This window comes from Strongylocentrotus purpuratus, unplaced genomic scaffold (genome assembly GCF_000002235.5).
Source record: "Strongylocentrotus purpuratus isolate Spur 01 unplaced genomic scaffold, Spur_5.0 spur5_scaffold_4, whole genome shotgun sequence".
Classification (NCBI taxonomy): Eukaryota; Metazoa; Echinodermata; class Echinoidea; order Camarodonta; family Strongylocentrotidae; genus Strongylocentrotus; species Strongylocentrotus purpuratus.
Genome location: NW_022145610.1, coordinates 26094066 through 26111126, shown reverse-complemented (window position 1 = coordinate 26111126; position 17061 = coordinate 26094066). Strand labels below are relative to the sequence as shown.

Sequence of the window (17061 nt, the reverse complement as noted above, 5' to 3'; positions counted from 1 at the left end):
AATCAAAAGAATACTCTTAACTAATAGATAACATCAAGCTCTTAAGTTGATCAAAATTTTGCGACGAATTTTCTAATGAATTTCTAATCACTATCTTCTACCATATTTGCGACGGCGCACAAACGTGAAATACTGGTAAGAACGGGTCGTATTATTTCATCTTTTTTACCATAAATTTGTATTTTTTTCGATGTAGCTCTACCCTTTATGTGGTGTTAATATAAATCTCCTAATTTTTTTATTTTTAAAAACTTACTTTTCCACACTTAAGAATGAAATATGCTCCACAACTGTTTAGCATGTCCCACATATTAAAAATCGTGTGTTCAAAACTAGATATTTCATTTCGAATTCGACAGTCATCCGATTACGGAAGTCTTTGGGTCTTTTTACTTTCGAATTCGAATTTTTACGCCGCTCAAATATTTTATTTGTTAGTCAAGTGACAGTGATATTTTGGAATTGAATGCAAAAATGACTGATGACATGGCATGGTTATCATTCTTCAGTAGGGGCGCTGGCACTCCGAGAATGAGGATCGTTAATCGTCCGCATAAACAAGGAAAATCCTTGTTAACTCATAGCCTGCCATAAGGCTGAATGCACACTATTGGTATAGTGCTTTGAACATGCAAGAGAGCCATCGCTTGAGTGCCATGTGCATGCAAGGGCGCAATCGTAATAGCAGTTATTGTTCATGCTCATTCATTGGACTGTGCTGTGTGTTTTGCACTCGCTATTCATAGATCCATCGCGTTAATCAGATTATCTCCAAAACAACCTGGCACGGGGGGATTTGGGGCTTGGCACAATGGAGATTATGTGGCATGATAAGAATTAATGCGCAGAAAATGCGTCTGCATTTTCGCGGACGTTTTTTTCTTCGGTGCTCTGCAGGTTTCGGGTTCCTAAACTGCGCGCTGGCAATTCTGCGTAATAAAATACCCACAGTTCACCGTCTCCTAGTTTTATGGGTGATCCGTCTTCCCAAGCCCAAGGATTTATCGCTCTTAAAAACGTAAAAGTTTCTGTACAAAGACAATGTGAAATGCATTTTGGAGTCCGTTTTTTTCTTCGCATCTCCATCTTGTGGATCGGAAATCAGCATTGTGTGCGAAAATGCGGACGATCCTTATTCTCGGACCAGTGCCCCTCCTTTTTATTGCCGGTTATATCATCATGATTATTATTATTAGCAGTAGGGCTAGGGGCGCTGTTCCGAAAAGGATCGTCCGCATAAACGAGGATCGTCTTTGTTAAAGCGAACAGATTCGTCCTAAAAAATAAAGATCATCCGCATTTTCGTGGACGATACTGTTACTAGTGTAAGTGTTAATATTCTTCCGGACATGAATAAAGACGTATAAGGACAGTTACCCCCTGGACAATCTCCCCACCCCCCCCCCCCCCCCCCCCCACCCCAGAAAATGAACCCCCCCCCCCCCTCCAACCACAAAAAAATAAAAGGAAAATAACCCCCCAGGCCTAAAAATTTACCTGTCTGATAAATTTTAGGTTATAGGTTATTGCACTATCAAGTACTTTTATAATAACTACAATTGTTTTTAATATTAATTCAGTGATGGGCTCAGACTAATTTCTTTTTGTAGAGTCTAGATCTAGATCGTTCCAAATATTTGGACCCATGAAGAAAATTTCATTTTGAAAAATTAGTGTAATGGCAAGATATAATAAATAGTTCACTGAATATGGGTAGAGGCATATTGGGAGATGCAATCATATTCATGTCATCGATGACATGTCTTGAAATTTTATTATTTTCAGTGAACCACCACAATCAAGGGACTGATTCAAGATGTCTGAGGAGGATGGACTATCCGCCTTGAAGAAGCCGAGGGTTCACTATGGCACACTGGAGGAGCATCTCAAGAAAACTGGTGTGTCAGATGCCACCGGCATCGTTCTTGAAGCTGGCAACATAAACATGTCTGCCGGTAAGTCATTACTCCATTTAAAGCCCGTCTGCACTAGTTTGGCCAGGGGAATTAGACCTCCCTGCAAGGTCACTGACAGGTGGTTATCTCGTCAAATCAGCTCTCAATTAACATAAGAAAAAGAGGATCATTGGGGACCAATTAGGCATTGTTTGCTATATAGAGGATGCAAGTAGCTACAAGTAGTACAGTGTGGCTTTAACCTACATCTTTGTATTGAAAACTAGGAGGGACAAAATGATGGGAATGAGAGTTACTTGCCCCATTGGTGCTGAAAAATGCCTCTGTAAAAGCAAGTATGAAATATATTGTGTAAGTGCGTTGTGATGCATGAAATCTCTGAGTAGTAGCCCTTGTGAGGAAGATGTGTCCTGTTAATAACCTGTATAAAATTGTTCTAGAAGCAAGAAATGGTAGGCCTGCAGGTGATGTCAATGCTCTTCATTCTAATTATATTTTATTACAACACTGTTAACTTGTTTTAGTCACAGGCTGTTTTTCAACAGGTTCGCGAATCACCAAGTTTCATGATTGAACATTTGAAGTTTTACTTGAGCATGAATTGATTCCACACCTCTTTTTTTACAGGTGAAACATTTGACATGGAGGAACATATCAGTGAAAGAAGGAAAGAATTATTGGCAGAGTTTGAAAGAAGAAGAAAGGTTTGTGTATTTTAGTTCATTTTATTTACTTCTTAAAGAGCTTAAATTCATTATATCTTCCAATTTGTCAAATCATAGTTTGAATGAAATGAACATTTTCATATAAACTCAATAAACATTTTTAATTATGTACACTTATATTACTGTTTGAGGAATGTTAAATTACTTTTTGCTCATCCACATACTTGTATGAAGTAATGAATTTAGAGTATCTATATGATAGGGGTGGACAAAATTGTCTTTTATTTTCTTAATCCCCTTTGAAGAGTTTATTATCTAATCAAGTCTATTATCAATCCTTTACTCAGGCAAGGCAAATCACAGTTTCAACAGATGATTCCGAAGTAAAGGCACAGCTTAGGAAATATGGAGAACCTATCTGTAAGTGACTTTTTTATACCAACTTTTGTTTTTGAAGTACGCTCTAGCTGGGTTTTTTTAGTTGCTTTTTTGTTCTCAATCTTTTTTACATAAATTTATATCGCAAATCAGGAATTATCATGGTGTATGTATATTTACAGGGTTGTACATTGTGAAAATCATTGCCATATCCAAAGATATATTATACTTGAGAACTGTTTTGTTTTGAGTAAACAGCGAGCTTCATCTGCAAGATCAATTAAATGTTTCCAATTTCTTTGAAGAGAGTTTCAACCTGTCTTGGGGAAAGCTGTTATCATCCTCTATTGTGCATATTTTCTTGTTTCAGTACACATATACTACTGAAAAACTAAAGACTTTTGCAACAAGAAAATTTCGCCGATTGCTAGTGATCAGTAAAAGAAATACACGGGGGCTCAGGGCGATTTAGTCCCCGAAATGCCAAAAAGAGCCTCCGTAAATTTGCATAGAGTTCAATGCAAACTAAATTTTAGAGTGCTATTTTCATGCACGGGAGCTTGAAAAGTAGCCCCGAAAAAAAATGTTAATTTTTTTCCCTGCTAGTGACGGCCATGCTCACGGCAAGAAACATTTGCGCATCCGAACCATTCACCAAATTTTGCGAAGAATTCATTAAAAAATTATGATTGTACAGCATTTGCATTGAATGAAGGAGAGATATTTTGCACGTTTCTTCAGGTCTGTTTAGTGAGGGCCCAGCTGAAAGAAGAGAGAGGCTACGCCATCTTCTTGCTGCTCTGGGGGAGATGGCTGACCAAGACAAACAAGCCAAGAAAGCCAACAAAGAGAAAGCCAAAGACGGAGAAGCGGTATGATTTCTGAATGAACACTCATTTGTCTGTCTCAAAATAACCCAATACTGAAACATAGGGTAAATAGGAACAAATTTTACAAACTTCTGACACATATTTTTCACCTCAGGACTGATGCAGGCCTTCTCTATTACTTTTACTTATGATTATGTAAAAAAAAAAATTTACTACATCAATCCTGGGAGAAAGAAGTTATGTCAAGACACTTTCCCAATATGGGTTCATAAAATTCATACTGCTGTTCTACACACCCTGTTTTATGATATTTACAGGCCTGGGTATTTATATTTAAATCACTTTAATTCAACATTATATTGAGAAATTAAAGAAAAATGATAGCTTACCAAAAGAAATTCTGAAATTATGAATCAATCCTGGAATCCAGAGGGCAATAAATATCAGATATTCCTGAGATGGCATGATTGAAGCTGTTTGATATTATACACAGACCAGATAAATCACCCTAACTTTTCAATTCCTTATTTATTGTATGAAACACTTGAAATGTAAGCTCATTTTGTAGTGTGAAACTCTTGAAATGTATGCTTATTAAATGTGTGAAACACTTGAAATGTATGTTTATTATAGAGTGAAACAATGCAATGACTTTGTGGTCGTATTGCAATACAATAATGCATTAAGATTTTATCTTACAGGGTAGATAACAGTGGAATGCCTTCAACTTTTGGGTTTCATATTGATGTAATTATTTACTCCCTGAGCTACCAATCATTGTCAATTATTGTTTTATTTGATATCACAGGAGAAACAAACTACATGGTATCATGAGGGCCCAGCCAGTTTGAAAAATGCCAGACTTTGGATCGCTGAGTATTCATTACCAAGGTGAATAAATTTGTTGAGAAAAATTATGTTCTGTAAGGTTTATGACGCTAGTACATTTGAGAAGAGAATGTGATTTTATTTCTCCTCAAAATGCACAAGCATGTCATGTCATATCATACTTGTGTTTGAATGTACTATGCAAAATATGATTTATTTTGTTCATTTTATATTATGTTTTATTTCTAAATCTGTGTTAAATGATTAAGATATATTTAATATCATATCAAAATGGTTGTTCAAAAATCATCACCAGAAAAGTCCTTGTCAGATAAGCAATAATTCTCACAGTTATACAAATAAAATCTATTTTTAATTCAGATTCAGATTCAGATTAATTGTATTGGTCAATTTGGAAATTCAGTTGTTGGCATTACATAAAGCACATGAAGTGAACACTGTAATTTATACTTAATCTAATGTTTTACTATGAACAATCCAACAATGAATTCAAAGCAAATGATGATGATGTATTTGTTGCAATGTAATCCTTGACAGAGCCGACAAGAGATTAGAAGAAGCTAGAGAAGCCATGAGGATCCCTGAATCACAGACCAATGCCAGAAGACAGGAACTGCACAGAAAGGCCAGGGTAAGCACCATTAAACTAATATGTCCTGGGGGGTGTTTCACAAAGATCCTAAGTTGAACTTATCTCTAAGTTAACAATTATGGAAAGCTGTCTATCTATGAAAATATTTTGTAAAAGTTATTTTAAAAGGAATAAAATGTTGATTCAAATCATTTATATTTTCTATTATCATTGGAGATTTCATGTTCTTGATGTGGAATTTATAAAAAATCTAAAATACTTGATTTTTCGCTTTTGAATATATTTTATTTTAAGGCTACAAATGGCTCTCCATAAGATTTAAGTTCGACTTCAAATCTTTGTGAAACACCCCCCAGAATTATTTTACCCCTTTCTGTGTCGTGGGCAGCCAATCCCGCCCAGGAATGTGACTTTTGACCGGTGTGTTGCGATTAAAAATAATAATAATAATAATAATAATAATTAACAACATTTGTATAGCGCTTATCACAAAATATGTCTCTAAGCGCTTAAGAAAAATAGAAAGAGAAGGAATTACAGCCAAATATTAAGTTATACATAATAGATAGTGGACAATCAAGGGGGCTGCATATGCAAATGAAAAAGGCTATTTAACAAAAAAGTAGGTTTTTAACATGGATTTGAATTTGTCTGTTGAATCTGCTTGTTTTATACATTGAGGTAAATTGTTCCAGAGTTGAGGGGATGCTGCATAAAAAGTTCGGGAACCATAAGACTGGGTATTGGTGGCAGGAACTATTAAGAGTGATTTCTTGTTTGAGCGCAGGTTGCGGGAGGGTAAGTATTCTGATATCAGCCTTTGAAGGTAGACTGGAGCTGTTTTTGTCAAACATTGGAAAGTCAGCAAGAGGATCTTAAAATCAATTCGTTCCCGGACTCTTAGCATGTGAAGCTCCCTAAACAGTGGAGTGATGGACTCACGTGAACGACGCTTTGCAATAAGTCTAGCAGCTGAATTTTGTACTCTCTGCAATTTGTTAATTTGTGCATCAGGAAGACCATACAGAAGACTGTTGCAAAAGTCAATACGAGACATGACCAGTAACTGAACAAGTCTCTGGGTGGTCTTTTTAGTAAGAAACTGACGGATGCTACCGATTTTATGCAACGCAAATGAGGCAGATCTGCATACATTGTTCACATGAGTCTTCAGAGATAGATTATTATCAAATGTGACCCCAAGGTTTCTAGCACCTAAAGTTTTCTCTCCCTGAAACAGAAGTAGATACAGCTATTGTGAAGTTTGTTCTCATGGAAGACATTTTATGCCTGATTCAATCATGAAACGAAGCACTATGAATCAAAATGTCATTCTCCAGTTCATTGTTGGAATTATGGTAGCATAAAAGGGGTTAGGATTCAAACCCAAAAATTCCATTGAACCTATTTTTCAGCCCCCTTCTAAAGTTTATGAGTGGATGGTCTTCAACTATATTTTGATCACATAGCCAATCCAGACTAGTAAGTCTTTCCATTAGTATTTATACTTTGATGTGCGAAACTGCACTTTTTAAATTGAAAAATGTGTACCATTGTGATATTGGGAATGGGGTGTTAGCATTTGTTATCACTTGTCATTTCTAATGAAAGATGAGTAACTGCGAAATATTTTTACAAAACTTGGTGAAATCATAGATGAATATTTGTTCTCAGTTCATTATGTATGCAAATATGATATTATACAAGTGTTGTAGTTGAGTGGTTTAATACTTTATTCGGAATGCACAGGTCACCTGGGACAGCACTTATGTCCTTGTCCAAGGCATTTTATCCATATTGCTCCTCTCCACCCTGGTGTTAAATGAGTACCTGGTAGGATGCAACGGTCAATGTGATTCAAAGCCGATACGCTCCCCAGAGAGTGGAGAATGTGCAGATCCAATGACCGGGGTAATTATTGTAAGCTCTTCAATCGGTCGTAACTGGTAAAGATACGATTCTTTACGAGAAGTAGTTATTATTATTATACAGCCAATATGTTTTCAGTTTGAAGCTTTCTTGTGACCTATCATGATTTTTATTTTCTCTTCTTAGAGTCTAACAGCAATAGGTAGTCAGATTGGAGACACAAGGCCCATCTCTTATTGTCGTTTCAGCCCTGACTCAAGACTACTTGCCACAGCATCATGGTGAGTGGCTTCTTTTGTTCGAAGATCAGGGACCTGTTTCACAAAGCCTTTTTTCAATGACAAATGACAAAAGTCAGTGACAAATCTGCTGATAACCAATCAGAAGCAAGGATTTCAGTAGATTATAACAAAAACTGTCATTTGTCACTGATGACAAGTTTTGTGAAATGGGGCCCAGTTCTATGGATCCATGTTGTCAAAAAACTTGTGTATGACTGTATTCAGTTTAATAAATAGAATGAAATAAAAACATAATCGGTCAAACCTGTCTTAGTGGCCACCTCTCTATAAAGGCCACCCTCCTATAGTGGCCATGGGTTTTGTCTCCCTTGAGAAAGAAATATGTGTCGTAGAACCTGTCTAGAAAGGCCACTTGTCTACAGTGGCCACCTTTTTTCTGTTTCTCTTGGTTGGCCTTAAAAGACAAGTTTGACTGTGCATGCTTCAGTACCTTATAATATCTTTCATGGAGTTATTAGTGCAGGTAAATCGATCTCTGTACTAACTCAACCATTGACCAAACAATCACCCCTGAGGTTATCACTACAATTTTTAAAAGGTTAGATTTCTATTTTCACAGCGAGTTAATTGCAATGATTTGCCAATGATGTTCAATAACTTTATATCAGCCATGTCAATGGATCAGCGCAGCTGATTGGCAGCAATTAGGAATGGAATTACTCACTACTCAAAAATTTGTTGGTCTTAACTGAAGTGAGGAAACTCAAAATAAATTTTAAGTTTATGCTAAATATGTTTATTCATGGTACTCAGGGTGAATTCAAGCGACACTTTTTCACCCTAGACACACGGTTTTCAAAGACATTTAGTTTAAAACGCGTTGCGTTCAATCGATTTCAAGCATTTTTTTTGTTGGTCGTAAAAATAAACGTGTTTAAAAAAGCAAAAATGAAACGCTGAAAAAGATGCGTTTCGTATCGTGATTCTGTAGAATCACAGACGCTAAAAATCGCTTGAACAAACGGTGATCTCAATTATCCAATCCAAAAGATATTTGATATAGCGCCTTTTCTTTGTAGTTACAAAGCGCTGCACACACGCTCCACAATGTTTGGGCCACTTAAAAACAAAAGTTAGACACTTCTCAAAGATCAGTTAAGTATATGTAGGCTGGTAATAACGTAATTTTTAACGGCGTTTTGATTTGTGATTCATGTTTGTGATTCTAGCTTCAAAAAACTTGAACGCACCCTTGGGAGTTAACGCTTGATTCAATGTGTTTACAATATATACATAAAGTGTGTTCACTTCTTCAAACTGATGGACTTATCCTAAGCTTTGACAAGTGTAAAACAGATACCCTATAATTTGTATACATCTTGGTGCTTTTTTAGGAGTGGTCTTATCAAGCTGTGGACATCACCAGACTTCAGTCATTACAAGACACTGAGAGGCCATAATGCCCATGTGGGTTGTGTGGTGTTCCATCCTCAGGCGACGCTCTCACTCTCACCCAACGCTTGCTGTATGGCTTCGTGCTCAGCCGATGGTGCAGTCAAACTCTGGAGCTTTGAAAGGTAAGTTTTGCTGTCAGATCATCTTATGAATGCAAATAACTGAAGATGGTGATGATGATGATGATGATGATGATGATGACCACAACAACGACAACGATGGTGGTGGTGGTGGTAATGATGATAATGATGATGGAAGTGTGGTGAGTGTGATTGTTATATCAATGTTAAACAAGATAATGATTCTTGCCTACTGGACTGTTAGTGCAGTCAAACTTTGGAACTTTGGAAAGTACTCTTGAGGAAGATCATGTAAAGTTTTATAAATATTGAGAATGGGTTATAAGATTAATGGTGATGGTAATGATATTGAAGATGATGATAATGATGATTACGATGATATTGATGTTGATAATGATGATGTGATGATTAACAGAAGGAAGAGGAGCAGGATATGAATGATGAAGATGATGATGATGATGATGCTGCTACATGTTGATATGATGTTAGTGGTAATGGTAATGGTAATAATGTTGATGGAGCTGAGGAGGAGCAGGAGGAGGAGGAGGAGGATGATGATGACGATGTTAATGTCAAAAGTTCATATTTCCCAATGGAATATATTCAGTGGTCAAATTCATTACTTTTGAGCATATAAATATATATTTATCCATGGAATAATTGAAATAATTGGTTCATGTCTCCTTTATCAAAGTGTTGTAATAACAAGCAAGCAACTCTTTATTGTTGATGTATTGTTTCCACAGTGAGGAACCCGTTGCTAACATAGAAGGGCACGAAGCCAGGGTAAGCAGAGTAGAGTATCATCCATCGGGCAGATTCCTAGGCACAGCATGGTAAGATCAAGTATTTTAATTTATCCCACCCCTCCCCCTCCCCCTCCCACTCCCCTCCCCCACCCCTTCCCCCTCCCCCTTTTCTCTCTCACTCTCCCCCTTCTTTCTCTCTGCCTCTTCTCTTCATTCATACCCTGGTTCACCAGTGCTTTTCAGGACACCACTCATGAATGAATACCTCTCTTTCTCTCTTAATTCTCTCAACTTCTCTCCCGATATCAAGTAGTCCCCACAAAATTTAAATTAAAAGAATACCTCTCCCTCACTCTCATTTTCTCTTCTACCTCTTTCAAAGGCAAGAGTCCTTTTCATGACTACCCAACCTAGTGAAACCGCAAACTTAATGAATGTTTTATATACATAAAAACATCAAAGTGCATTTATGTTGACTTGTTTGCCTCAAAATTGGCATTTCAGACAATCATGTTGTCATGGACGAGTAGATATGATATGTACGGACTGTGGATCACAAGGTCAGCGGTTCAAGTCCCACCATGGCACTTATGTCCTTTGGCAAGACATTGATCTACATTTGCCACTCTCCACCCAGGTGTTAAATGGGTACCCGGTAGGATGCGAAAACTAATGTGCTTGATTAGCAAGTGTGCGCTTGTAAAAATGACGCCTGGCTGAATGCTCCCCTGGGAATGGAGAATGTGCATGCATTGTGTGTGTGTGTGCGCGCGGGTAAGCCTGAATCCGATGACCGGGGTAATTATATATATAATAATGATAATAATACTCAGTTCTTTTATAGCGCGTCACACATTACAGGATAGCATGTCCCTATGTGCTTTAAATAGAAAGGAAAGAATTACAAGAAAAAGTCATTCAAATATATATCTGTAAAGTGCTTTGAGAGAGCCATCAGTCCTGAAAAGCGCTATATAAGAACTAGGTAGTAGGTATTATTAATATTATTAATACCAACCATTATGTTTTTGAGTTTTTGACTGTCAAGTAATGCCTGGCTGGAATGCTCCCCAGGGAGTGGAGATTGTGCACACAGTGTGTGCGGGCAAGCACTGAATCCAATGACCAGGGTAATAGTATATTTGTAAAGCGCTTAGAGACATTTGTATTAAGCGCTATATAAACTCTAAATATTATTATTATTATTATTGTTATGTCACATATTGTTTTCTTTGTGCAGCTTTGACTCCTCCTGGAGACTGTGGGACCTGGAGGTGCAGGAGGAGATTCTCCACCAGGAGGGGCACAGTAAAGCCGTCTACTCCATCGACTTTCAGAAGGATGGTGCCATATGTGCTACAGGGTATGTATCGCTGCTCAGGGACTGGGGGTGTTTCACAAAGATTCTAAGTTGAACTTATCTTTAAGTTGGACTTTAAAATTATGGAGAGCCATTTGTAGCCTTATAATGAAATATATTCAAAAGTAAAAATTGAAGTATTTTAGATTTTTCATGAAATTCCACATCAAGAACATGAAATCTCCCATGATAATAGAAAATATGAATAATTTGAATCAACATTTATTGCCTTTTAAAATAACTTTTACAAAGTATTTTGAAGGATGTTAATGGCTTTCCATAATTCTAAAATATAAGTTCGCCTGAGGATCTTTGTGAAACACCCCCCTGGTTTCACAATAACAATATCAATAACAAGTGCTAACCTTCCATTACAAATTTTGCTCTCGGCCAATCAAATGCAGTAATTTCTGTAGCTTGTAACAGTTATTATTACTTGTGATCGAGAACAAGTTTTTATGAAACTGGGCCAATATCAGGTTAAAGGTAAAGACCAGTATTGGAAACGCCCCAATTTCAAAAAATGAAATGGAAGCTCTCATTACCAATCATGTGAAAGAATATGTTTTGACTAATACAGAATGATAAAAAATTTGCCGGGAAACTGCCTACTAATTCATATATTTGGTAAATTTGTTTCTCTCATGGTCTGTGAGAGATATAGGGTAGTCCCATATACATCTTTCTGTGTATAGTGCTTGTAACTTTACGAAGAATGGGCCAAATTTCTTATCATTTTGATGATTCCAGAACTTTGCAGATGCTAGATGCTAGATGATCAACCTTTTCTGATCGATTCCACACCGTTTCTTTCACAATGCAATCGCATGACCATAACTGGTCTTTACCCTTAAGGGGATATATATTCAAGAACACGAGGAAATTGATTGTTTATCGATGTTGTCATTCAGGTGGTTGTACATCACATGCTTTTGCGATAATTGCTCCGTGGTAATTTTAATTTCAAACCTGAACCTTACACTATACCTAACCCCAAACCTTACCCCCACCCTAACCTAAAACCCTTTTGCAGCCCTTAACCAAACCCTTTAATTTCAAGAATAATAAAGTCCCGAGCAATCCTTCCTTAGGTATGGTTGGAGCACCCATTTTCGCATTCAGCATTGATAACCGAGTAATTTTACATGACCAAAATGGAACATTTTGTAGTTGAGGATTAATGCCTTTTCAAAGAGCACTTGTGCATTTAACAGCTTGGTTTCAGACCAATGCTTCCCTGCTACAAAACCTCTGCCGTATCACTAAGCCATCATGCGTCTTCAATTTTTTAAAGGAATAGTTCAAATGAAAAGTAAATTATGCTGACACTCATGGTAGCTACTTTCATTGTGGTGTTTGTACTGTATAGATTTACCATTGAAAGCTTTACAAAACACCTTTGGAAGGTGTCAAACTAAACATTGCTTTAATGGTGTGTTGAATGTTTTTAATATTTCTTTGCTTTCATCTCTGTGAGGCAATCTTACATAGAACTCCGTTTTTTCAGAAATGAGCTCGTTTTGTGTCAACATCTATGCAATGTTTCACGCAAATACACTGTAATATCTGTGATACATGCATAAATCTCTGAAACGTTCATAATGTGCGTTTCTCATCATTATTTTTTCAGTGGTATGGATGCATTCGGTAGGTTATGGGATCTGAGGACGGGCCGTTGTATCATGTTCCTTGAAGGTCATCTCAAGTCGGTACTTGCTGTCAACTTCTCACCGAACGGGTAAGAGACCATCAAAGAAGTATGTGACATTTTCACATTATCTCAATAAAGAACTTTTTTTAGCCTCACCCACACTAGCCTTTAAACAAGGCCACATGCCTGATGGACGCCGAGTGACTAAAAAGACGCCGAGTGACTAAAAAGAGACTAATCGCGAAAACCTGAATTAACGCCAGTGCGAATTGTCCAGACCTGTGGCCTTTATCAATCTGGTTTGGATTTCTTATGTTAACCCTTGTTTCCGACTGGAACTCGCTTCAGAAAACGTAGAAAACGTATCCTAGCACGACGTCAGCATATAGTATCCATCACACACACACACACACAGTAAACTCTACGTAGTGCGAACATGGACCTACATGCCTACTATACGTACGTGCTAAGACCACTGACCACTGACCTCTACATGGAACGAATCATGAATCCAAAGTAGGCATATTGGCCTACATTCTATGAATAATTCATGCGGAGCAGTGAAACCCACTTTCCAAAAGGCCTCATGACATTCGTCATTCGGTCGCGCGTTCACTCCGGGTATCTAGACTCATCTCAGCCGCTTAGCCAGAGTCAACGAGGCCTTGTCAAAAGGCTACACCCACACATGAAGCAGGAATTGGCCTATGGAATTCCTATGTGGCTCATATTGTTTCATCATAGCTCGATTCTCTTGTCCTAAATGTGATCTATCGCCATCTCTGTTTGTTTTTGCTCACAGCAATCAGCTTGGTACCAGAAGCAAATCTCTTGTCCTAAATGTGATCTATCGCCATCTCTGTTTGTTTTTGTTCACAGCTATCAGCTTGGTACCAGAGGCTCAATTCTCTTGTGCTAAATGTGATCTATCGCCATCTCTGTTTGTTTTTTCTCACAGCTATCAGCTTGGTACCTGAAGTCCTATTCTCTCGTGCTAAATGTGATCTATCGCCATCTCTCTTTGTTTTTGCTCACAGCTATCAGCTTGGTACCAGATGCTCAATTCTCTTGTGCTAAATGTGATCTATCGCCCTCTCTGTTTGTTTTTTCTCACAGCTATCAGCTAGCTACTGGAAGCGAGGATAATACAGCTAAGATATGGGACATGAGACAGCGGAAAGTACTCTATACCATCCCTGCACATCAGAATCTGATTACGGGACTCAAGTTCCAAGGTAAACAATACTAAATGGAATCAAAGAACCATTATAATTTTTCATTTTCAGTGACATGAAAGTACTACTTTACCAATTCTATGACACCATGTTTATAAACTATAGCTATTGATGAACGATCAAGTTTATAATTTTCATTCTTTGAATTCTGGTTTCATTTGGCATAGAATTTTTCCAAAAAAGAAAGAAAAGGAATAATAATAAGAAGGCAGGGGAGGAGAAGGAGAAGATGGTCAAGAAGAAGAGGAAGGAAAGAAGGAGGAGGAGTGGCACTAATGTCCTTTGGCAAGACATTGATCTACACTTACCACTCTCCATCCAGGTGTTAAATGGGTACCGGTACGAAGGAATTCCTTAAAATGCTGTCGAAGTCGGCAGCCTAGGATAGCCGGGTAATGTTGAAGCGCCTTGAGGACCTTGCAAGGTCGATACGTGCGCTATATAAGAATCCAATTGTTATTATTATTATTATAACGTGTGGATAAGCATTTAAACTTTGTTGCATTATTATCTTTTTTTCAGGTACTACTGGAGACTACCTCATTACATGTTCATACGATGGCACAGCCAAGGTAAGATCATATATATATATATATATATATATATATATATATATATATTGAACCTCCCAAAAAATCATGTCACGCAGGTCAAAAATTGGCCAAGTCGACTCTTAAAGCCCCATTGTACTACTCATAGCTACTTGCGCCCTCTATATAACAAACAATGCCAAATCGGTGCATGTTGGTCCCCCATGATCCCCTTTTTCTTATGTTAATTGAGAGCTGATTTGATGAGATAACCACCCGTCAGTGACCTTACAGGGAGGTCTAATCCCCCTGGCCAAACTAGTACAGACGGGCTCTGAGGAAAGTCCAGATTTAACCCTTTGTTATTTTAAAAGCTCATATAGTTAACATTGCAGGAGATGACTTCTCCTAAGTAAAAACTAGCCAAGTCAACTATCTCAACAAGTCCTGACTTTTCCCTCTATTGTTTGAAGTCAGATTTAACGAGTCAAATTTTGGCTAAGACAAAGAGGAATTTCAGTTCTCAACAAGAAAAATGAGTCAATTTCATGATCCCCCAAGTCAAAGTTGAATGTAAATCAACTCATGTTTTCAAAACACTCACAACTGCTCTGTTCATTAGACAGAGCAATGCTATGGGGGGATATATGATATGGCTATTAATTCCTTAGATGATGCTTTTTGAAGAAATATTCTCGTGAATCTCTAGTAAAGGTTGATGTGTGGCTCGTTCCTCACATCTTTCTTTTTTTCAAAACAATTTTGCTTTCCAACTCTCCACCTCCACTCTTTCTTTTCTTATCCCTAGGTATGGGCACATCCAGGCTGGTCACCTCTCAACACGCTGGCAGGGCATGATGGGAAGGTAATGTGCGTCGACCTTTCACCCGATGAGAAATACATAGCAACATCTTCGTTTGACAGGACATTCAAATTGTGGGCACCAGAGTGAAACAAAGTGTGATTTTTTATTACTCTTTTTTGTTTTTCTTCTTCCACCTTGGAACTGTGCACCAAAGTTAAGGATAAAGTTAAGTTCTGGTTAAAAAAAGAAAATGAATTCTCAAACGAAACTTACACTTAATATTCAAGATTACAAATAAATGTCATTTGCCAAACAATTTTGGTAGAAAATGTATCCTGGCTGAGAAATGAGCATAGACAGATAAGGAAATCAAGGTATAGTAGCCCTGACACCATTTGTGTAGTCCTATATACATCTTTCTTTGAACAGTGCTTGTTACTTTACCAAGACTGGGCCAAATTTATTATGATTTTGATGACTCCAGAACCTTACAGTACACACTGATACTTGATCAACCGTTTCTGATCGATTCCACTCCTTTTCTTTCACAATGCAATCGCATGACCAGAACTCAACTTTGTCTTTATACAAAGTGGAATATTGATTTTGTTTTTTTCTTCCAACGTGGTACTTGGCACTGAAGAGAATAAACATGGAATATTTTTATTCTTCTCTACTTTTATACCTTTATACCGGTATCAAAGATGAAAAATTATTTTGATATCATTAAGAGCAATGCTCAACAAAACTGAACAGTTAAATCCTGGACTAAGAATTTCCTTAACTGCCACACACCCTGCGTCTCATTGTTTGTGAAAAAGGGGGTTGTCACAAGACTAGAAATGGGTAATTTTACAAATCAATCCTCTCATCAAGTGTAGGGATTTTTTTTTATTACATGTGGCAAATGAGCGATCCTAAAGCAATATGAAGAAAGCCACTGAAGTGTTGAAAAAAAAAAATCGTTGAAAGACTAGAAAATCTGCAGATCATTTTTAATTTTTAAGCACATTAAAAATGAGCCCCTATTCCACTCCCCTTGTCATTTAGATATCAAATGAATTGAGTTTATGGATAGGTGCGTCTTTTGTAATCCACATCAAATAATTAGTTGATTCAAGAACTGGTAAACTTCTATGGAAGCTGCTTATATCCACGATAATATCATCATGATCTGGATATACTTTGTTATTCGACACTTGCGGGTTGCCATGCTTTTTCTTTCATGTGCACACCCTTTGCACAATGCATGAACTATTTTTGTGATACATTTTAGATACAGATTGATGGCTAGTGTACCATGCTTTTCTTTTCAAAAATAGAAGCTCATAAAAAAAAGTTTTGTGGAGCCTTTTTTCTAATAATCTTAAAATCTTCAATTTGAAAATGGCTTCAAAAGAATTGGCCTCTCAATATCTTTTCGTATTTGAAATTCTTCTTTGATTAAAAAAAAAAAGAGACACAAGCAAGTTCAGACATCATCAATTTTTCATTAGAATACAGTTTCCTTTATTTGCTATCTTGACTATTTCTTTTAACTACACCCTTCTCAAACCAAGCCAGTCTAAGGGTATTGAAGACAAAGTAAACAAACTTTCTTAAACATTCAGTAAAATGTAAATTTTATTCTCTTCTGTACAAAGTTGTGCATACTTTTTTTTTAACATAATAAAAGAAAGATCTAGTGCTCTGAAAGTACTGGTGAAAGTCAAATCCTAGTCTTCTCTGTGTATTTGTAATTGTCTATGTGAAATATACGCCAAGCATTAAACTAATTGTTTTTACACATATAATTCCACATGTGAACAGTGATGTTACATTATATAAGTTTTGAAAGAAATCAACAACAATGGAC

The 17061-nt window shown here is 37.1% G+C and overlaps 1 protein-coding gene across 1 annotated transcript; it reads left to right on the top strand.

Annotated features, from left to right (window-relative positions):
- Positions 1-75: 75 nt before the first annotated feature.
- LOC590747 (U4/U6 small nuclear ribonucleoprotein Prp4) lies at positions 76-15517 on the top strand. Its single transcript, XM_030997867.1, has 15 exons — positions 76-135; positions 1786-1955; positions 2544-2620; positions 2929-3001; positions 3701-3831; positions 4598-4680; positions 5176-5269; positions 7286-7380; positions 8736-8918; positions 9623-9712; positions 10866-10988; positions 12616-12723; positions 13753-13871; positions 14394-14443; positions 15210-15517. The coding sequence occupies exons 2-15, from the start codon at positions 1817-1819 to the stop codon at positions 15351-15353; spliced, it is 1509 nt and encodes a 502-aa protein (XP_030853727.1). The 5' UTR covers positions 76-135; positions 1786-1816; the 3' UTR covers positions 15354-15517.
- Positions 15518-17061: the final 1544 nt, after the last annotated feature.